The sequence below is a fragment of the Oncorhynchus masou genome, chromosome 30 (assembly GCF_036934945.1).
Source record: "Oncorhynchus masou masou isolate Uvic2021 chromosome 30, UVic_Omas_1.1, whole genome shotgun sequence".
Lineage (NCBI taxonomy): Eukaryota > Metazoa > Chordata > Actinopteri > Salmoniformes > Salmonidae > Oncorhynchus > Oncorhynchus masou.
This window is the reverse complement of record NC_088241.1, coordinates 50,630,189-50,654,149: the sequence shown is the minus strand read 5'-3', so window position 1 is coordinate 50,654,149 and position 23,961 is coordinate 50,630,189. Positions and strand designations below refer to the sequence as shown.

The window sequence follows — 23,961 nt, the reverse complement described above, 5'->3', positions numbered from 1 at the left end:
GTGCTACAGGATGCAAATGTCTGTTTGAAAAAGCTAGCCTTTGCTTTCCTAACTGCCTGTGTATATTGGTTCCTAACTTCCCTGAAAAGTTGCATATCGCGGGGGCTATTTGATGCTAATGCAGTATGCCACAGGATGTTTTGTGTTGGTCAAGGGCAGTCAGGTCTGGAGTTAATCAAGGGCTATATCTGTTCCTGGTTGGGGTATGCTTATTTAAGATGGTGAGGAAAACGTGTTTAAAGAATAACCACGCATCCTCTACCGACGGAATGAGGTCATTATCCTTCCAGGATACCCGGGCTAGGTCGATTAGAAAGGCTTGCTCGCTGAAGTGTTTTAGGGATTATTTGACAGTGATGAGGGGTGGTCATTTGACTGCAGACCCATTACGGACGCAGGCAATGAGGGAGTGATCGCTGAGATCCTGGTTGAAGACAAAAGAGGTGTATTTGGAGGGCAGATTGCTTAGGATGATATCTATAAGGGTGCCCGTGTTTACGGATTTGGGCTTGTACCTGGTAGGTTCATTGATAATTTGTGTGAGATGTCCCAGTTTAGGTGACCTAATAGTAAGAGCTCTGAAGATAGATGGGGGGCAATCAATTCACATACGGTGTCTGGGGCACAGCTGGGGGAAGAAGGTGGTCTATAGCAAACGGCAACGGTGAGAGACTTGTTTCTGGAAAGGTGGATTCTTAAAAGTAGATGTTCAAATTGTTTGGGCACAGACCTGGATAATAAGACAGAACTCTGCAGGCTATCTCTTTAGTAGATTGCAACTCCACCCCCTCTTGTCCAAAAATGTTTCTTTTTTGGTGGCCTTCCTAAGCCAGGATTCAGACACGGCTAGGACATCCGGGTTGGCAGAGTGTGCTAAAGCAGTGAATAAAACAAACTTACATGCTGACCAGACTGGACATGTCGCGTGCGTGAGCGTCACAAAATAAATTTAGAAATCCATGTTATTCAATTATTGCACCCACACTGCTCCCGCGCGCCAACGTGTGTCCTCGATGCCAAGGGCTAAAATAGAACTCCTTTCTATTTCTGACACAGATCGCGTTGCAAGTCCTGTCTCTTCCATCTCCTCGTTGGTTTATAGAAGTAGGTACCATCGCATCATTGGTTATACCCACGTGGGTGATTGAAAGACGAAATGTTTTGCAGCTTGTCGTGGTAATACTGTTAAAGTGTAGATGCCAATCACCATATAAATTCAAAGATGAAAAAGCCTGGAAGGAGGAGAGATGACTAGAAACGATTCGGTTGGCCATTTAATGTGTGGATTAATTGTCGGAGTAGAGGCCTTGTGCAATTCAGGTAAAATAACAACTCAATGTTTTGAGTTGTTCCACCTCCCACACACGTGGTGACCTCACGAGGTTTAAATGTTGTCTCAAGAGACAATAACTCTCTCATCGTCACTCAATGCCTAGGTTTACCTCCACTGTATTCAAGTGTTTGCTGGCTTAGCTAGCCATGCTAACTAGCACCGTAAGTCAGTGTACCTATCTAAAATATATATTTTTGTCCTGCCTAACCAGTGAACATGTGGCTGTGACCATCCCGCCAATGCCTGTCATCACTGTTTGATATCATTTACTGCAGGTATGCTTTACTGTATTTGTGTTATTTTCTAAACACAGCACATGTATACTATACAATCACTTTGTGCATTGAGTCTGAGAGAGATTCTGAGAGCAGTGAACGTGTGGCTGTGACTGTCCTGTCAATGCCTGTCATCACTGTTTGTTATCTTTTACTGCAGATAAAAACCAATTCAACCTGAAGTATGGGTATCCATGTGCCTTTATTTTCAAATCAAATCAAACTTTATTTGTCACATGCGCTAAATACAACAAGTGTAGACTTTACCGTGAAATGCTTTTCCTGAGGGGGAAAGGATTGCTGTGCCCTCTTCACGACTGTCTTGGTATGTTTGGACCATGATAGTTTGTTGGTGATGTGGACACCAAGGAACTTGAAACTCTCGACCCGCTCCACTACATCCCCGTCGATGTTAAAGGGGGCCTGTTCGGCCCGCCTTTTCCTGTAGTCCACGATCAGCTCATTTGTCTTGCTCACATTGAAGGATAGGTTGTTGTCCTGGCACCACACTATCAGTTCTCTGACCTCCTCCATATAGGCTGTCTCATTGTTGTCTGTGATCAGAACAACCACTGTTGTGTCGTCAGCAAACTTAATGATGGTGTTGGAGTCGTGTTTGGCCACGCAGTCGTGGGTGAACAGGGAATACAGGAGGGGACTAAGTACACACCCCTGAGGGACCCCAGTGTTAATGATCAGTATGGCAGACATGTTGTTTCCTCCTCTTACCCCCTGGGGACAGCCAATCAGGAAGTCCTGGATCCAGTTGCAGAGGGAGGTGTTTAGTCCCAGAGTCCATAGCTTAGTGATGAGCTTCGTGGGCACTATGGTGTTGAACACTGAGCTGTGGTCAATGAACAGCATTCTCACATAGGTGTTCCTTTTGTCCAGGTGATATTCCAGGTGAGAAAGGGCAGTGTGGAGTGCGATTGAGATTGCGTCATCTGTTGATCTGTTGGGGCGATATGTGAATTGGAGTGGGTCTAGGGTGTCTGGGAGGATGCTGTTGATGTGAGCCATGATCAGCCTTTCAAAGCACTTCATGGCTACCGACGTGAGTGCCACGGGCAGTAATCATTTAGACAGGTTACCTTCACTTCCTTGGGCACAGGGACTATGGTGGTCTTCTTGAAACATGTAGGTATTACAGACTCGGTCAGGAAGAGGTTGAAAATGTCAGTGAAGACACTTGACAGTTGGTCTGCATGCTTTCAGTACACGTCCTGGTAAAATGTCTGACCCAGCGGCTTTGTGAATGTTGACCTGTTTAAAGGTTTTGTTCATATCGGCTACCGAGCGCATTATCACATAGGCATGGTGCTCTTGTGCATGCTTCACTATTGCATTTAGCTTGTCTGGTAGGCTCGCGTCACTGGGCAGCTCGCATCTGGGTTTCCCTTTGTAGTCCGTAATAGTTTTCAAGCCCTGCCACATCCTACAAGTGTAAGAACCAGTGTAGTATGATTAAATCTTAATCCTGTATTGATGCTTTGCTTGTTTGATGGTTCGTTTGAGGGCATAGCGGGATTTCTTATAAGCGTCCGGATTACTCTCTCGCTCCTTGAAAGCGGCAGGCCTAGCCTTTAGCTCGATGCGGATGTTGCCTGTAATCCATGGTTTCTGGTTGGGATATGTACGTACAGTCACTGTGGGGATGACGTCGTCGATGCACTTATTGATGAAGCCGATGACTGAGGTGGTGTACTCCTCAATGCCATTGGATGAATCCCGGAACATATTCCAGTCTGTGCTAGCAAAACAGTCCTGTAGTGTAGCATCTGTGTAATCTGACCACTTCCGTATTGAGCGAGTCACCGGTACTTCCTGCTTTCATTTTTGCTTGTAAGCAGAAATCAGGAGGATATAATTATGATCAGATTTACCAAATGGAGTGCAGGGGAGAGCTTTGTACGCATTTCTGTGTGTGGAGTAAAGGTGTTCTAGGATTTTTTTTCTCTGGTTGCACATGTGACATGCTGGTAAAAATTTGATAAGTTAGCTTGCATTAAAGTCCCGGCCACTAAGAGCGCCGCTTTTGGGTGAGCATTGTCTTCTTTGCTTATGGCCTTATAGAGTTGGTTGAGAGCGGTCTTAGTGCCAGCTTCGTTCTGTGGTAGTAAATAGATGAAAACTCTCTTGGTAAATAGTGTGGTCTACAGCTTATCACCCGGTTCCGGGTTGGAGCGAGCGGTCGCATCTACACTTCGGTCCGCAGGTAGTATAACTTTTCATTACATTTCATTATAGTACAACGGTTTGATTTGACTAATCTTAGCAATTTCTTCTTAGCTAGCTACATAGCCGTCTTTGTATCAAAGATAATTGCGTAATTATCGTATTTCGTCGTCTTAACGTAGTCTACACTGCTTTCTGCCCAGCAGCTAGCTAACGTCCACTAGCACAGCAGCTAGCTAACGTCCACTAGCACTGTAGAAACTATTACACTCAACGACTCGATTAGTGTAGTGTTAGCGAGCTACATAGTTGTCTTTGCTGATCGTATTTTGTCGTCCTAACGTAGTCTACACTGCTTTCTGCCCAGCAGCTAGCTAACGTCCACTAGCACAGCAGCAAGCTAACGTCCACTAGCACTGTAGAAACTATTACACTCAACGACTCGATTAGTGTAGTGTTAGCATAGCTACATAGTTGTCTTTGCTGTCTTCGTATCCAAGGTAATTGTGTAGCTTAGAGTGTGTAGACTTAGAGTGATTATCTTAATTTACCGAGGTTAGCTAGCCAGCTATTTGTCGTCCTTAACGTAGGAGTCACTGCTAGCTAGCTAGCCAACGTCTTCCGAATTGAACTTCAACAACCTGGTCAACATTCCGCCTCGCTCCACAGGTAGTATCACATTTTCATTTCACTTCATTACAGTACAACGGTTTGATTTGTTTGATCGTAGCTAGCTACTTAGCCGTCTTTGTATCTAAGACAATTGTGTAGTCTGGAGCGATTTTCTAGGTTAGCTAGCCAGCTATTGTCGTTCTTTTAACGTAACGTTACGTAATCAACACTGCTAGCTAGCCAGCTAGCCCCCGAATAGCAGCACTGTAGAAACTATTACACTCGACGGAACGACTTGATTAGTGTAGTGTCAACAACGTAGCCACTGCCAGCTAGCCTACTCCAGCAGTACTGTATCATTTTAGTCAATAAGATTCTTGCTACGTAAGCTTAACTTTCTGAACATTCGAGACGTGTAGTCCACTTGTCATTCCAATCTCCTTTGCATTAGCGTAGCCTCTTCTGTAGCCTGTCAGCTATGTGTCTATCTATCCCTGTTCTCTCCTCTCTGCACAGACCATACAAACGCTCCACACCGCGTGGCCGCGGCCACCCTAATCTGGTGGTCCCAGCGCGCACGACCCACGTGGAGTTCCAGGTCTCCGGTAGCCTCTGGAACTGCCGATCTGCGGCCAACAAGGCAGAGTTCATCTCAGCCTATGCCTCCTCCAGTCCCTCGACTTCTTGGCACTGACGGAAACATGGATCACCACAGACAACACTGCTACTCCTACTGCTCTCTCTTCGTCCGCCCACGTGTTCTCGCACACCCCGAGAGCTTCTGGTCAGCGGGGTGGTGGCACCGGGATCCTCATCTCTCCCAAGTGGTCATTCTCTCTTTCTCCCCTTACCCATCTGTCTATCGCCTCCTTTGAATTCCATGCTGTCACAGATACCAGCCCTTTCAAGCTTAACATCCTTATCATTTATCGCCCTCCAGGTTCCCTCGGAGAGTTCATCAATGAGCTTGATGCCTTGATAAGCTCCTTTCCTGAGGACGGCTCACCTCTCACAGTCCTGGGCGACTTTAACCTCCCCACGTCTACCTTTGACTCATTCCTCTCTGCCTCCTTCTTTCCACTCCTCTCCTCTTTTGACCTCACCCTCTCACCTTCCCCCTACTCACAAGGCAGGCAATACGCTCGACCTCATCTTTACTAGATGCTGTTCTTCCACTAACCTCATTGCAACTCCCCTCCAAGTCTCCGACCACTACCTTGTATCCTTTTCCCTCTCGCTCTCATCCAACACTTCCCACACTGCCCCTACTCGGATGGTATCGCGCCGTCCCAACCTTCGCTCTCTCTCCCCCGCTACTCTCTCCTCTTCCATCCTATCATCTCTTCCCTCTGCTCATACCTTCTCCAACCTATCTCCTGATTCTGCCTCCTCAACCCTCCTCTCTTCCCTTTCTGCATCCTTTGACTCTCTATGTCCCCTATCCTCCAGGCCGGCTCGGTCCTCCCCTCCCGCTCCGTGGCTCGACGACTCACTGCGAGCTCACAGAACAGTGCTCCGGGCAGCCGGCGGAAATGGAGGAAACATTTTCCTCCTCTGTCCTGCGGACCTGCGCCTCTCCCCACCTCTCCTCCCTCCTCCTCCCCCTCCCCCTCCTCCCTCTCTGCAGATGACTTCGTCAACCATTTTGAAAAGAAGGTCGACGACATCCGATCCTCGTTTGCTAAGTCAAACGACACCGCTGGTTCTGCTCACACTGCCCTACCCTGTGCTCTGACCTCTTTCTCCCCTCTCTCTCCAGATGAAATCTCGCTTCTTGTGACGGCCGGCCGCCCAACAACCTGCCCGCTTGACCCTATCCCCTCCTCTCTTCTCCAGACCATTTCCGGAGACCTTCTCCCTTACCTCACCTCGCTCATCAACTCATCCCTGACCGCTGGCTATGTCCCTTCCGTCTTCAAGAGAGCGAGAGTTGCACCCCTTCTGAAAAAACCTACACTCGATCCCTCCGATGTCAACAACTACAGACCAGTATCCCTTCTTTCTTTTCTCTCCAAAACTCTTGAACGTGCCGTCCTTGGCCAGCTCTCCCGCTATCTCTCTCAGAATGACCTTCTTGATCCAAATCAGTCAGGTTTCAAGACTAGTCATTCAACTGAGACTGCTCTTCTCTGTATCACGGAGGCGCTCCGCACTGCTAAAGCTAACTCTCTCTCCTCTGCTCTCATCCTTCTAGACCTATCGGCTGCCTTCGACACTGTGAACCATCAGATCCTCCTCTCCACCCTCTCCGAGTTGGGCATCTCCGGCGCGGCCCACGCTTGGATTGCGTCCTACCTGACAGGTCGCTCCTACCAGGTGGCGTGGCGAGAATCTGTCTCCTCGCCACGCGCTCTCACCACTGGTGTCCCCCAGGGCTCTGTTCTAGGCCCTCTCCGATTCTCGCTATACACCAAGTCACTTGGCTCTGTCATAACCTCACATGGTCTCTCCTATCATTGCTATGCAGACGACACACAATTAATCTTCTCCTTTCCCCCTTCTGATGACCAGGTGGCGAATCGCATCTCTGCATGTCTGGCAGACATATCAGTGTGGATGACGGATCACCACCTCAAGCTGAACCTCGGCAAGACGGAGCTGCTCTTCCTCCCGGGGAAGGACTGCCCGTTCCATGATCTCGCCATCACGGTTGACAACTCCATTGTTTCCTCCTCCCAGAGCGCTAAGAACCTTGGCGTGATCCTGGACAACACCCTGTCGTTCTCAACTAACATCAAGGCGGTGGCCCGTTCCTGTAGGTTCATGCTCTACAACATCCGCAGAGTACGCCCCTGCCTCACACAGGAAGCGGCGCAGGTCCTAATCCAGGCACTTGTCATCTCCCGTCTGGATTACTGCAACTCGCTGTTGGCTGGGCTCCCTGCCTGTGCCATCAAACCCCTACAACTCATCCAGAACGCCGCAGCCCGTCTGGTGTTCAACCTTCCCAAGTTCTCTCACGTCACCCCGCTCCTCCGCTCTCTCCACTGGCTTCCAGTTGAAGCTCGCATCCGCTACAAGACCATGGTGCTTGCCTACGGAGCTGTGAGGGAACGGCACCGCAGTACCTCCAGGCTCTGATCAGGCCCTACACCCAAACAAGGGCACTGCGTTCATCCACCTCTGGCCTGCTCGCCTCCCTACCACTGAGGAAGTACAGTTCCCGCTCAGCCCAGTCAAAACTGTTCGCTGCTCTGGCCCCCCAATGGTGGAACAAACTCCCTCACGACGCCAGGACAGCGGAGTCAATCACCACCTTCCGGAGACACCTGAAACCCCACCTCTTCAAGGAATACCTAGGATAGGATAAGTAATCCTTCTCACCCCCCCCCCCCCCCCCCTTAATGATTTAGATGCACTATTGTAAAGTGGCTGTTCCACTGGATGTCAGAAGGTGAATTCACCAATTTGTAAGTTGCTCTGGATAAGAGCGTCTGCTAAATGACTTAAATGTAAATGTACTATACCCCAGGCGCGCAATAACTCGAGACTTCTTTAATATTAAATCACACACCAGCTGTTATTGACAAATAGACACCCCCCCCCACCTCTCGTCTTACCAGAGGTAGCATCTCTGTTCTGCCAGTGCATGGAAAATCCTGCTTACTCTATATTGACCGTATCGTCGTTGTAACGGCTTTCGTGGGAAGAAGGTGAGGACCAAAGCGCAGCGTGGTAAGTGTTCATCTTATTTATTGAAAAAACTGAACACTGAATAACAAACAACAAAGGAACAACCGAAACAGTTCTGTCTGGTGCAGACACACTAAGACATAACCACCCACAAAACACAATGGAAAACAGGCTACCTAAATATGGTTCTCAATTAGGGACAACGATTGACAGCTGCCTCTGATTGAGAACCATACCAGGCCAAACACAGAAATAGAAAATCATAGACAAACTAACATAGACAACCCACCCAACTCACGTCCTGACCATACTAAAACAAAAGACAAAACAAAGGAACTAAGGTCAGAACGTGACAGTACCCCCTCCCAAAAGGTGCGGACTCCGGCCGCAAAACCTTAACCTATAGGGGAGGGTCTGGGTGGGTGTTTGTCCGCGGTGGCTGCTCTGACGTGGACCTCACTCCACCATAGTCTCTCTCCGCCTCCTTAACCGCCTCCATGGCCTCTTAAGAGCGGCGACACTCGCCGCAGACCTCGGACAGGTGGGAGACTCCGGCAGCGCCGGGTAGGTGGGAGACTCCAGCAGCGCCGGACAGGCGGGAGACTCCGGGAGCGCCGGAGTGAAGGGCGATTCTGGCATTCTGACAGCGCTGGGCAGGAGAAAGGCTCTGGACAGGTGGGAACACCTGGCAGCTCAGGACAAACGGGAGACTCTGGCAGCGCTGGACAGGAGGAAGGCTCTGGCAGCGCTGGACAGGCGGGAGCACCTGTAGGGAGAGGACGGAGAGAAAGCCTGGTGCGGGGGGCTGGTGCGTGGAGGTGGCACTGGATAGACCGGACCGTGAAAGCGCACTGGAGCTCTTGAGCACCGAGCCTGCCCAACCTTACCTGGTTGAATGCTCCCCGTAGCCAGGCCAGTGCGGCGAGGTGGAATAGCCCGCACTGGGCTGTGCTGGCGAACCGGGGACACCATGCGTAAGGCTGGTGCCATGTACACCGGCCCGAGGAGACGCACTGGAGACCAGATGCGCTGAGCCGGCTTCATGGCACCTGGCTCGATGCCCACTCTAGCCCGGCCGATACGAGGCGCTGCAATGTACCGCACCGGGCTATGCACACTCACCGGGGACAACGTGCGCCTCATGGCATAACACGGTGCCTGCCCGGTACCTCTCGCTCTCCGGTAAGCACGGGGAGTTGGCTCAGGTCTCCTACCTGACTTAGCCACACTCCCCGTGTGCTCCCCCCCCAAGAAATGTTTGGGGCTGCCTCTCGCGGTTCCAACAGCTCCGCCGTGCTGCCTCCTCATACCACCGCCTCTCAGCTTTCGCTGCCTCCAGCTCAGCCTTGGGGCGGTGATATTCTCCAGCCTGTGCCCATGGTCTCTTGCCGTCCAGAATCTCCTCCCATGTCCAGGAGTCCTGCGATTGCGGCCGCTGTTGCCCGTTACCACGCTGCTTGGTCCTTTCTTGGTGGGTGGTTCTGTAACGGCTGTCGTGGGAAGAAGTTGAGGACCAAAGCGCAACGTGGTAAGTCTTCATCTTATTTAATGAAAAAACTGAACACTGAATAACAAACAACAAAGAAACAACGGAAACAGTTCTGTCTGGTGCAGACACACTAAGACCAAAAATAACCACCCACAAAACACAATGGGAAATAGGCTACCTAAATATGGTTCTCAATCAGGGACAACGATTGACAGCTGCCTCTGATTGAGAACCATACCAGGCCACACAGAAATAGAAAATCATAGACAAACTAACATAGACAACCCAACCAACTCACCCCCTGACCATACTAAAACAAAAGACAAAACAAAGGAACTAAGGTCAGAACGTGACAGTCGTTCAGCCACATCATGTTAAAACAAAAGATATTACAGTTTTTAATGTCCGGTTGGCAGGATAATCTTAATCGTTGGTCATCAATTTTATTTTCCAATGATGCACGTTAACAAGAAGAACGGATGGCAGTGGGAGTTTACTCACTAGCTTATGGATTTTCAGACTAGTTTATGGATTCTCAGACGGCTGCCCGATCTGCGGCCTCTCTTCCTGCGTCTTTTCTTCACGCAAAAGGCGGGGATCTGGGCCTGTTCCAGTGAAAGCAGGATATCCTTCTCATCGGACTCGTTAAAAAGTTTCTTCCAGTCTGCGATTAGTAATCGCTGTTCTGAAGTCCAGAAGTTATTTTCGGTCATAAGAGACCGTAGCAGCAACATTATGTACACAATAAGTTACAAACAACGCAAAGAAACTAACAAAATGTGTCAACTGGTTGGGAGAATTTGAAACATCAGCCATATTCTTCGGCGCCATCTTGTTCTAGGTGGCTATATGAAGTTGGTTACATATGCAAACAATTTAAAATTTTCAACACATAATGTTTCTTATAAAAACAAGAAGCAATGCAGTCAGTCTCTCCTCAACTTTTAGCCCAAGAGAGACCGGCATGCATAGTATTGATATTATCCCTCTGATTGCAGTGAAGGGCAAAACCTGCCACTCTGTTCTGGGCCAGCTGCAGCTTAACGAGGTCCTTCTTTGCAGCACCTGACCATATGACTGGACAATAATCCAGATTAGATCAAACTAGAGTTTGCAAGACTTGCTTTGTGGAGTGTGGTGGATAAAAAGGCAAGCTTACAACCAATGAATTATGTTTTGACCAAAACAGTTTACAATCTAAAGTAACACCCAGTAATTTAGTCTCCTCAACAGCCACAGCATTCATTATTACATTCTGCTGAGGTCTAGAATTTAGGGAATGATTTGTACCAAATACAATGCTCTTAGTTTTAGACATGTTCAGGACCACTTTATTACTGTCTCTCAGTCTCTCTAAAACAGACTGCAAAATTTTTTTTTAGGGTTGGAGTGATTTCCCTAGCTGTGGTTCACTAGCTGACATGTATAGGGTTGAATCATCGGTGTAAAAAAGGCTGCCCTGCTCCCCTTCTCTCTATCTAACTTTCCCTCACAGTCCCTTCAGTTTCCTTTGAGTCCCGTTTGTTTGGCTGTTCTGCCTAAATGAGTTATCCCTCACCCATCATGGCCCTGCCATTCCCAACCAATCAAAGAGCTTGGAAAGGCACATCTGGACACTGCACCCACCCACTCAGGTCGGAGTATTATAGTCGTCCGAAGAAAGAAGAACCACATTTTTCTGAGGACTATTTTTAATGTGGAGAGTAACTAGAATACCTGAATGTTGTGTGTGCTTCAAAATGTAAGTTGCAGGGGGGTTTATTGGGTTTCTTTTTACATGTTGTGTAATAATGTGTAATAACCACAAATGGCTTAGTAGCTATGTTAAGTTTGCGGCCATAGTCTATATTGTACAGCTATTACTATTCTTTAATGTTGGAATTGCCAAAACTGCTTGGCTTATTGTTTATAGAATCTAGCATTGTGTCACTGTTGTATTGATAAACATAGTTTTTCATGTGCACATGCTACCATGGTGTTTTCCATAGTGGACTTTGTTAAAGTGGTTGTTGCGCTGCCATGGGCAAGCTTCTAGAACCCTCCCAGATGGGTATTGGAGCTTGTGAATGTGCAGAGTAATTTATGACACTGTGGCACTGGGGCAGATCAGATAAGACATCAGCAAGGAAGATTCTCGCACCGGGCTGGAGAGAGAGGGTGGCATACATTTTTATCTTGTCAGTCTCAGTAATTGGTTTCTCTCTCTCTGACAAGATGTTTATCGTTTAGGTTAATATTTATGCTGATATTTTTATAGCCCTGTTTATGTCTGTGTTATAGTAGTGCATTGTTGTGTTTATTCAGTCATGTTTATATAGCCTATTTATATTGCATAATTATGCCACTTTATCGATACTGTTATGTTGTGTATGGATTTGCCTTATAGAACCACAATTAATCCGGATTAACACAAGTACTATTTCACCAAGATTCATTCCCAGTCAAGATCCAAGTTGACGCCAAGAACGGCCACCTGCACCCTCAAAGCCATCTTCCCTCCAACAAGCTCAATAAGAGTGTGGGGACGAAGAGAACGAGGATGAGGACTGGGGGGAGAGGATTGGGCCAGCATCAGCCCCAAGGAGAGAGGGCACCCTGCCAGCCCACCACCCGAAGAGTGGAGAAACCAGAATGTTCCTTCATATTGCCTACATGAGCCCGCTTCCCTGCCACGTACCACCACCCAGGAGGTTTCTAGAGGATGTTATCCAGGGCCCAGCTGTGAGAACTGGGGTTCCTTCTTCTTCTGCCACCCTGAAGAGTGTCCTGAGAAGGAATGCCTAGAATGTTCCTTCATATTGCCTACATTTGACTGCCAGTTAGCGCTTCCCTCATGGATGGCCCAAATGTTGCCAGTGGGAACATCAAGGCCATCTGCCTGTTCCTCCTCTGAGGAGGAATGTTTCTGGGCAGGGATGATGTTATCCAAGGCTGATCTTCAGCTGTGGAGAACTCCATCCATGGGCTAGACTTGGCAGACTGCATGAACCAAATGCAGGAGGATCCAGGATCAGCCTGGACTTTGGCCTAAGGCCTCCAGCATGACAACAACCATCCTACTTGGCATGGAGAAGACGGCCCTCAAAAATAAGCCCGAGGCCACCGCCACCGCCACCAAGGAGAAAGTCTATTGTCCGAATGTGAACGCATCAGCCACTCCCTCAACAATTGCTCAATTTTCCAGCATTTTCCAATTGCTCCATTTCTCCTTTGATCCTCCAGGCGAGCTGGATCAAAGGAGAGGAACGTGTGTTGGCTTTGCGGTCAAGAGCATCATTCAGCGGAGTGTTACCTCCAATTCCGCTGCAAGACTTGCAATCAGTGACACCTGCTGGTGCTCCACGAGGTCAACGAAAGAGTTACAGTTCCAGAGAAATCTGAGAATACTATGATTAATGCTGCATCCACGACCTCCTGTCTGCGGAACACTGTCAATGAGGTGTTCATAGACCAGGGAGGGTCTGAAAGTACTGTTGAAAGTCAGCAAGGCCCTGCTGAGGCACGGAAACCGGAGTAGGGAGACATACTCGATTTTGGATGATGGATAAAATGTATCATCCTCCTCCATGCAACAGCACAGCAGCTGGGATTCAAAGGTGAGCGGAAGACTTGACCCTTCGAACAGTAAGACAAGAGTTTTAGGTTCGCCTTTGGGCGTCCGATTCCTTCACTGTCTCCCCTGTCTCACAGACCCACAATACATTTAGGATCCAAGGCGCCTTCACTTCTCAACAACTAGGCCTGTTCAAGCAGACCCATTCGGTCTGTGCCCTGCAACAGAAGTATCGCCACCTGAAGGGACCGCCTCTGCAGCACATATTCAAGGTCCAGACAGTTCTGCTTATTGGATCAGACTACGCCCACCTGATCATGCAGGTGGAACCAGTCCGGCTTGGGCCATCAGGAAGCCCAGCTGCCATCAAGACCATCCTTAATGTTGGAAGTGGTTAGGGAGATTCCCAAGATTTCTGACCTTCCCCCCGCTAGGCTCCGCATACACAAACCCACCTTCTACTCCAATGGCGTGGACAGATTCAGCCCCTACATGGTCAAGATAGGCTCCCACAATGAGAAAAGATGGGTCATCACATTCAAGTGTATGACCACCCAGGCAGTGATCCTTGACCTTCTCTCCAGTATTGACTCAGACTCCTTCATGATGGCACTCAGATGCTTCGTGGCCCGCCGAGGGATGCCTTTCAAATTGCTGTCTGGCCAAGACACCAACTTCATAGAAGAACGGGAGCTGAAGGAAGCATTTGCGGCGCTCCAGCCAGTCCTGCAAGCCCAGCAAGCCAGCAGATCCAGTTTGCTTTCAATCCACCAAGTGCTGGGAGAGAGAGATCCGCTCCCTCAAGCAAGGCCTTCAAGCAATACTGGAAGAGGTCCTGAGGACGGTCCTCATTGAGATAGACGGGATCCTCAACTACAAGCCCCTAGGCTACACCACCTCCGACACTGCAAACCCAGACCCGGTAACCCCAAATGCTCTCCTGATGGGACAGCCAGACGCCTCACTTCCTCAAGTTGTATACCCTGAATCGGCTGCTCAGCTGATACTGATGGAGACACAGCCAGCTGCTAGCAATTCAGTTCTGGAAGCACTTCATCAGCCACAACCTGTCTGGATGTCAGAAGTGGAAAGCAGAGACACCAGATCTTGGAACTACAGTCATGATTGTCAACCCACAGTTACCCAGAACACTGCGGCCTGAGGGACAGGTCTCACAGGTGATGCCTGGACCCGACGTCAGGATCAGGACTGCAGAGTTGCGTGTAGATGACAGAACCTGCAAGCGCCCAGTGGCTCGGATCATCCAACTCCCTGCCCTGCCAGATTAGAACTAGCTCTCTAGAGACTGTGGCCAAGTAAGGCCTTTGGCTGCAGAGACTGCCCTTTAGGTTAGAGGCCTTTTACTGGATATTAATATTTCCATAAGAAATATTGGGTCAGCTCTAAAAAAGGCCTCCCCTCTTCTCTACCCAACTTTCCCTCACAGTCCCTTCAGTTTCTCTTGAGTCCCATTTATTATGGTTGTTCATCCGAGCTTAGATATCCCTCACGCATCACGGCACTACCATTCGCAACCAATCAAAGAGCTTGAAAAGGTGCGTCTGGACACTGCACCCACCCACTCAGGTCAGAGTGTTATAGTCGTCCGAAGAAAGATGCACATTTTCTGAGGACTATTTTTTATTGTGGACAGAAATAAGAATACCTGGATGTTGGGCGTGCTTCAAAATGTAAGTTGCAGGGGGGTTTACAGTTTTCTTTTTCACATGTTGTGTAATAATGGGTAATAACCACAAATGACTTAGTATCTTTGATAAGTTTGCAGCCATAGGTTCTACCACTCAGACAGTTGAGGGCATACCAGCCAACCGTTTTTACAATCTGGTAATTGGTAAAAATTGAAATGCCTAAAGGCCCAAGAGAGCTGCTCTGCGGTACACTGCACGTTACATGTTAACCAATTTTTACAAGTTTGCAAAGAGTCGGCATCAAGCTTTACCATTCTTGGCTAGCGGGATGACTTTGGCTTCCCTCCAGGTCTGACACCAATTTAAAAAATATCCAGACTCAGATTTAAGATATGACAAATAGGAGTGGCAATATAGTCCACTACAATCCTCAGTAGCTTTCCATCTCAGATGTCAATCTAAGGTAGTCTGTCATTAATGATGGCCAACAATATTTTTGCACCTCACCCACACCAACTTTAATCAATTAATTTCATGCTTAAGTTTGTGTACTTTGCCAATGAAATAGTAATGAAAGTAATTGGTAACATCAAAATGTTTTGTAATAAATGAACCATCTGATTCAATGAAATATGAAGTTGAATTAGCCTGAATGCTAATAATTTAGTTTAAATTATTCCAAAGCTTTTTTCCACCATACTTTATGTAATTTATCTTGGCTTCATAATACAATGTCTTATTCTTTTCAGTTTCGTCACAACATTTCTCAATTTATAGTAAGTTTGCCAATCTGATGTGCAGCCAGACTTATTAGCCCCTCCTTTTGCCCCATCTCTTTCAATGGTACAGTTTTTCAATTCCTCATTAATCCACAGGGCCTTAATAGTTCTAACATTCAGTTTCTTAATAAGTACAGGCTTATCAATAACTGGAATAACAATTTCATTAATGCATCAAGTGCAGATAGGCCTCCCCCTTTCAACCACAGTTCAATAAGGCAGCTCTGGTATTGTTGGGAGCCGGGTTTAATTGTTTGTAATGGCTGAATCAGAAGGACGTTGGAAGGTACACAAGGGAATATGGTTTTGATTTGAAGTCCTGGAAGGCCATCAGATAACACCCAAATCAATCGCAGTGGCAATAAATCACATTTAACACAAATATTATCAAGCCAGCCATGACATCATCGCTGGGGGGCAGAGAGAACAAACACAACACTAAAAAGATTGTGTGTGTGTGTGAGCTCAACAATATGCTCAACAATGATCCTTTCATCAAATTCAACTGAGGGATTATCTGTATGTACGGTAGCCTCACTGGTGCATAAAAGGTGGGTAATATTAGAGCCCAATTAGCTATAATAAATTGCAACATCATTAAGCCAGTATCACAGCAGATTTATCTCTCCCTCTAACAGAGACAATGGAGTCAGGAACTGCAATGAATGATTCCAACCACAGAGACCCATTCATCCCTGTCTATCTCTCTCCAGTGGCATTCTGGAACAGGAAACATATAGGAGAGTGTGAGTATACTGTCGATATGAGTGTGTTAGTGTTTGTCTGTGTATGTGCATGTGCATATATCTGCTTGAATGAGTGTATAATAGAAATGTGTGTATATGTGTGAGTGCGTGTGTGTGTACGTGCGTGTAAGACGGAGACCAGAGAGGTTTATTTGGGGCCAAGAGTGTTTTTTAACCAGCGAGCTGTAGCCAGGAGAGTGAGAGAGAAGAGGGAGAGAATGAAGGAAGGGAGGAGGAAGAGAAAGAGAGAGAGAGATGGCTAGAAAGGGGAAAGCAGAAAAAGAAGAGAGAGAGATGGCTAGAAAGGGGAAGGCAGAAAAAGGAGAGAGAGAGATGGCTAGAAAGGGGAAGGCAGAAAAAGGAGAGAGACAGATGGCTAGAAAGGGGAAGGCAGAAAAAGGAGAGAGACAGATGGCTAGAAAGGGGAAGGCAGAAAAAGGAGAGAGACAGATGGCTAGAAAGGGGAAGGCAGAAAAAGGAGAGAGAGAGATGGCTAGAAAGGGGAAGGCAGAAAAAGGAGAGAGAGAGTTGGCTAGAAAGGGGAAGGCAGAAAAAGGAGAGAGAGAGATGGCTAGAAAGGGGAAGGCAGAAAAAGGAGAGACAGATGGCTAGAAAGGGGAAGGCAGAAAAAGGAGAGAGAGAGATGGCTAGAAAGGGGAAGGCAGAAAAAGGAGAGAGAGATAGCGAGATAGAGAGAGACAGGGAGGAAAGAGGGAGGGAGAGAGGGAGAGAGCTTTAGTGCTGATGAAATAGCGCTGCTGTGTAGTTTGACCCTGGGGCTTGCTACAGACCGCATTTGTTTTCTCTGCCAGCACACTCTGCACAAAGCTGCAGAACACACACAGACACACACTCTGACTTAAATCCCCTACTAGCTATACTGAACAAAAATATAAATGCAACATGTAAAGTGTTGGTCCCATGTTTCATGAGCTGAAATAAAGATCTCAGAAATGTTCCATATGCACAAAAAGCTTATTTCTCTCAAATGATGTGCAGAAATGTGTTTACATCCCTCTTAGTGGGTATTTCTCCTTTGCCAAGATAATCCATCCACCTGACAGGTGTGGCATATCAAGAAGCTGATTAAACAGCATTACACAGGTGCACCTTGTGCTGGGGACAATAAAAGGCAACTCTAAAATGTGCAGTTTTGTCACAAAACACGGTTTTGAGGGAAAGTGCAATTGCATTGCTGACTGCAGGGATGTCCACCAGAACTGTTGCCAGAGAATTTATTGTAAATGTTTCTACTATAAGCCTCCAACTTTGTTTTAGAGAATTTGTCAGTATGTCCAACCAGCCTCACAACCGCAGACCAAGTGTAACACGACAGCCCAGGACCTCCACATCCGACCAGCCACCTGGACAGCTGATGAAACTGAGGAGTATTTCTGTCTATAATAAAGCCCTTTTGTGGGCTCTATGCCCTCCCAGGCCCATCCATGGCTGCGCCCCTGCCTAGCCATGTGAAATCCATAGATTAGGGACTAATACATTTATTTAAATTGACTGATTTCCTTAAATGACCTGTAAACTCACGGCCACCTGTAATAACATCATTGTGCCCACGGCCATCTGTAATAACAGCATTGTGCCCACGGCCACCTGTAATAACAGCATTGTGCCCACGGCCACCTGTAATAACATCATTGTGCCCACGGCCATCTGTAATAACAGCATTGTGCCCACGGCCACCTGTAATAACATCATTGTGCCCACGGCCATCTGTAATAACATCATTGTGCCCACGGCCATCTGTGATAACAGCATTGTGCCCACGGCCACCTGTAATAACAGCATTGTGCCCACGGCCATCTGTAATAACAGCATTGTGCCCACGGCAATCTGTAATAACAGCATTGTGCCCACGGCCATCTGTAATAACAGCATTGTGCCCACGGCCATCTGTAATAACAGCATTGTGCCCACGGCCACCTGTAATAACATCGTGCCCACGTAATAACATCTGTAATAACATCGTGCCCACGTAATAACCATCTGTAATAACAGCATTGTGCCCACGGCCACCTGTAATAACATCGTGCCCACGGCCATCTGTAATAACATCATTGTGCCCACGGCCATCTGTAATAACAGCATTGTGCCCACGGCCACCTGTAATAACAGCATTGTGCCCACGGCCACCTGTAATAACAGCATTGTGCCCACGGCCATCTGTAATAACATCATTGTGCCCACGGCCACCTGTAATAACAGCATTGTGCCCACGGCCACCTGTAATAACAGCATTGTGCCCACGGCCACCTGTAATAACAGCATTGTGCCCACGGCCACCTGTAATAACAGCATTGTGCCCACGGCCACCTGTAATAACAGCATTGTGCCCACGGACACCTGTTATAATATCATTGTGCCCACGGCCACCTGTAATAACAGCATTGTGCCCACGGCCACCTGTAATAACAGCATTGTGCCCACGGCCACCTGTAATAACAGCATTGTGCCCACGGCCACCTGTAATAACAGCATTGTGCCCACGGCCACCTGTAATAACAGCATTGTGCCCACGGCCACCTGTAATAACCACGGCCACCTGTAATAACAGCATTGTGCCCACGGCCACCTGTAATAACAGCATTGTGCCCACGGCCACCTGTAATAACAGCATTGTGCCCACGGCCACCTGTAATAACAGCATTGTGCCCACGGCCACCTGTAATAACAGCATTGTGCCCACGGCCACCTGTTTTTGTGCCCACGGCCACCTGTAATAACATAATTGTGCCCACGGCCACCTGTAATAACATCATTGTGCCCACGGCCACCTGTAATAACAGCATTGTGCCCACATCCATCTTTCTATGGTTTTATGGAATAATACGCACCATATTACGCACAAGGTGCATGGACGCGCACATACAAACAACTGGCTGTGCTCTATAGAGGAATCAGTGTTACAGCATTAGCCATAACTCTCACATACTGACTCTAGGAAGGACAAGACTCATTCAGAAACACACAGTATTGTTATTACAGAGTGATTCGACGTGACATATGTGTATACATATTTATAAAAACATGTAACTGAGGGGGGTATGTGTACATACTGTAGGCGTGTGCAGCCTGTTTGACAGTTTGTCTGTATGTGTGTTAGTGTGTGTGTGTGTGTGTGTGTGTGTGTGTGTGCGCGCGTCACTGACCTTGGAGCGTGGCGGAGCGCGGATGAACCATTTGCAGTCCACAGCCTCTGTAGCTAAAGCTTTTCCATCTCTGGTGATCTGATGAGACTCCACTATCCCCTCTGGTCCTCCCATGTCAAACTCACAGACTGGAGACACACACACACACACACACACCAGTGAATAGAGGCAACGGATGGGAATGGAACAAAGACACAAAATACACCACACAACGCAACGCAATGTAACACAACAACATAACACGACACAACAACACACATCGCAATGCAATACAACATAACACAACGTAACACAACGCAAAACAACAACATAACACAAAGCAACATGACACAACATAACACAACATAACATAACACAACATAACACAACGAAAAACAACAACAAAATACAACATAACAAAAAATAACACAACATAACACAACGCAAAACAACAACATAACACAACATAACACAACACCAAACAACAACATAACGCAACATAACACAACATAACACAACGCAACATAACACAACATAACACAACATAACACAATGCAACATAACACAACACGACATAACACACCATAACACAACAACATAACACAACAACATAACACAACACAGCATAACACAACAACATAACACAACACAACATAACACAACATAACACAACGCAACATAACACAACAACCTAACACAACACAACATAACGCAACATAACACAACATAACACAACAACATAACACAACAACATAACACAACACAACATAACGCAACAACATAACACAACAACAACACAACATAACACAACGCAACATAACAACATAACACAACATAACACAACGCAACATAACAACATAACACAACATAACACAACGCAACATAACACAACATAACACAACGCAACATAACACAACAACATAACACAACACGACATAACACAACAACATAACACAACAAAACATGACATAACACAACATAACACAAGATAACATAACACAACATAACACAACATAATGTAACAAGGTACATCAGCAAACAACAAAAAAGTCAGAGAGAAAGAGCGAGAGAAAGAGCGAGAGAGAGCGAGACACTTTTATTTCACTTGCTTTGGATATGTAAACATGTTTCCCATGCCAATAAAGCCTTTTGAAGTGAATTGAGATTGAAAGAGAGATTTTTTTTTGCACATCATTATAACACTATACATAGCCATAATATGACATTTGAAATGTGTCTATTCCTTTGAAACTTGTGACTGTAATGTTTACTGTTCATTTTTTATTTTTTATTCTTTATTTCCCTTTTGTTTATTATCTATTCCACTTGCTTTGGCAATGTAAATATAAGTTTCCCATGCCAATAAAGCCCTTTGAATTAAATTGAATTGACAGAGAGAGAGAGCGCGAGAGAGAGAGGATACCTACAGGGCAGAGGCTGGGGCACTCCCAAGTCTCCAAAGTCCGGATCTGAAGAATTGGAAAAAAGAGAGGGAGAGGGGCAAGAGAGCGATTTTTAATAAGGAAACATACTGTCAGGGACAGCCAAATCATTTTTCGACAGGGGGTGCGGGACCACCTAAATGTGCACAAAAGTTGCACATACACACATTTATTTATTCACTTTAAATGTGGCATGAACACAACCAGGCGTAATGCTTTCATCTGATAAAACAAATCACTTCAAAAAGTAGGCTACCTGCGCATATTCAATCCACTCTATAATAATTCGAGCAACTAAAACAGTGCACTGTGCACCCGCCATTTGCTGAATGGAAAGAGATGTCTATTTAAACATCAAAAGTGTAATGACATTCAATGATTGTCATTAGGCAAACATGTTGCCTGAATTGATTGATGTGTCTGTAGCACACGGGATGTGTGAAAACCTACTCCTCAGCCGGTAGTGTCCCCATTTGAGCCGCTGAATAGCTAGCCTCCTGCGTGGCACGGTCTGGAAAGACGCCTTAGTAGGGCGGTCACGTGTGCTAGCAAGGCAGATGTCCTGTTTTTGAGCATCAGTGTGAGACGAATCTAGGGGAAGTGGTACTCGCTAAGAAAGCAGTGTGATGTGCTTTACAGTAGTGACTCGGATCTCAATGCTGGGGTTGCTGTTGAGTAAGTTAGAGGGGTATGAAACTTACTCCTCAGCCTGAAGTGTCCCCACTTGCGCGGCTGAATAGCTAGCTTTGCGCGGCTGAATAGCTAGCTTTGCGCGGCTGAATAGCTAGCTTTTCACTTGGCATAGCTGGTAAGACACTTTGGGAGGGCGGTCACGTGTGCCAGCAAAGTAGAGATCCAGGGTTTGAGCTTCAGTGTTAGCCGAATCAGGAAGAAGCGGTACTCACTAAGCAAGCAGTGTGATGTCCTTTACATGTCCACTGCTGTTCGTGTCACGGTCCCAGCCAGTCATCACTGTCTTGGCAAATATAAAGTGTTCACATCGAACCACCAGATTTTGGAGCATAGGCCTATACCACCGGTTTTCAAGTCCATGCGCTCATTTCTCATGCGGCTGACAGGCGGTAATTATAAATGATGGTGTTATAGCCTACAGTTGTCTTGCCATGTTTTATTGTGATATGCACTTGTTTTACCAGTAGGCCTATGGGAACTTCATACCGGCTCAGGCTACTTTCACCCCTATGTTAGATATTTTTCTGCAAATAATTACCAACATTTGGTTGTCTATTTGACTATAATTAGATACATGCAGCTTCTCCTCTGTCATTATTTATATTTCTATTAATTAGGCAAGTAATTTAAGAACACATTTTTATTTACAATGACAGTTACCGGGGAACAGTGGGCTATCTGCCTTGTTCAGGGGCAGGACAACACATTTTTATTTACAATGACAGCCTACCGGGGAACAGTGGGCTATCTGCCTTGTTCAGGGGCAGGACAACACATTTTTATTTACAATGACAGCCTACCGGGGAACAGTGGGCTATCTGCCTTGTTCAGGGGCAGGACAACACATTTTTATTTACAATGACAGCCTACCGGGGAACAGTGGGCTATCTGCCTTGTTCAGGGGCAGGACAACACATTTTTATTTACAATGACAGCCTACCGGGGAACAGTGGGCTATCTGCCTTGTTCAGGGGCAGGACAACACATTTTTACCTTGTCAGCTCAGGGATTCGATTCAGCAACCTTTTGGTTACTGGCCCAAAGCTCTAACCACGAGGATACTTGCCACCCTCATTAGGCTGTTTGTTGCCCTAGAAGAGAGTGAGCATATTGTTTGATGCTCACCAGAACAATGTCATAAATCGATGGAATGAATGCATCAATAATAATCTTGTTGACGTCAGTAAGGTTTTCTGTTCCATTTCTGCTTGCAGAGCGAGGATGTGTTAGCCTCCAGATTACCAGATTGACTTCTGGACGTGTACGGACCGGGGAGAAAATGCAATATTCTAACTTTAAAACAGCTTAATATTTTACCAGTAAAATCTGCAAATGACATCAGTTTGACCGGTTTCAAGGAAATTATCATCTGTGAAAAAATAGGATTATAAGATTTCAGTTTGTCTTGAATGCATGTGTTTGAAATAGCCTATTGTCAGCTTTTACATCTCTGACAAAGACAACAAGTTTGCACAGTCCCGAACCCCGCACTGCATTCTCTTAAGATTGTGAAAGCAACACATTATATTTCTCTACTCCTCAGAGAAAAAAATTAACATTTGATGTGTCATTTTACTGCAAGAAATATTTCATTCTGTAGTATACATTTTAGTTAGAATGCTATTTAACCCATCTTAACTTCAAAAGGTGCGCAAACCTCCTACTTCTGCCGTCTCTGTACACTGTATCCTCACAGAGGCAGTAAGCTAAATATTCAGGTATGGTGGTGTATCACTACTACCACAGAGGCAGTAAGCTAAATATTCAGGTATGGTGGTGTATCACTACTACCACAGAGGCAGTAAGCTAAATATTCAGGTATGGTGGAGTATCACTACTACCACAGAGGCAGTAAGCTAAATATTCAGGTATGGTGGTGTATCACTACTACCACAGAGGCAGTAAGCTAAATATTCAGGTATGGTGGTGTATCACTACTACAACACATAAACAAATGTGTGTGCATGCTTTAGTAATAGTCATAGTAATTTCCACAAAAACACATTTGTGTGCATTAGGGATGTAACGATTCAGTGACATGCATCAGTTCAAAAACATGTTTAAGATAGGAGTGCATCAGTCGGCTGGACCCCAAACCAATCCAAATGGATCATGCATCAGTAGGATTCAAATGATCTGCTGGTTCACTAACTTCTTTTGCATTACATTCTTTCTAACTGTGCACCGTGCGCAGCTTCGCGCGCTGACCAACGAGAGGCAGGCCTCTGCTCTTGCACATCTGTGCGCCTTCAGCATTAAATGCTTGTAAAATGGCGCAATACTAGGCATTATTAGTTGAGTGACAACCAATGTGATTTGCTAGGTTATTGTTATCAAATGAGTTGTTGAAAATGGTGTTTTACCGGAATACATTTATTTTAAGAAGGGGTGTAATCAAACACTGTGCTACATAATTATTGGCAATGTCATAGCAAATTT

At 46.4% G+C, this 23,961-nt stretch overlaps 1 protein-coding gene across 1 annotated transcript in view; it reads right to left on the bottom strand.

Moving 5' to 3' along the window:
• Nucleotides 1-23,761, bottom strand: part of LOC135521655 (neuropilin and tolloid-like protein 1) — a 114,805-nt gene extending 91,044 nt beyond the window's left edge. Inside the window, exons 1-3 of the mRNA XM_064947340.1 lie at nucleotides 23,701-23,761; nucleotides 20,815-20,856; nucleotides 19,409-19,536 (exon numbers count right to left, since the gene is read on the bottom strand). Coding sequence (XP_064803412.1) covers nucleotides 19,409-19,536; nucleotides 20,815-20,856; nucleotides 23,701-23,761 — 231 coding nt within the window. The remainder of the gene's footprint in view (nucleotides 1-19,408; nucleotides 19,537-20,814; nucleotides 20,857-23,700) is intronic.
• Between the last annotated feature and the right edge of the window lie 200 nt (nucleotides 23,762-23,961).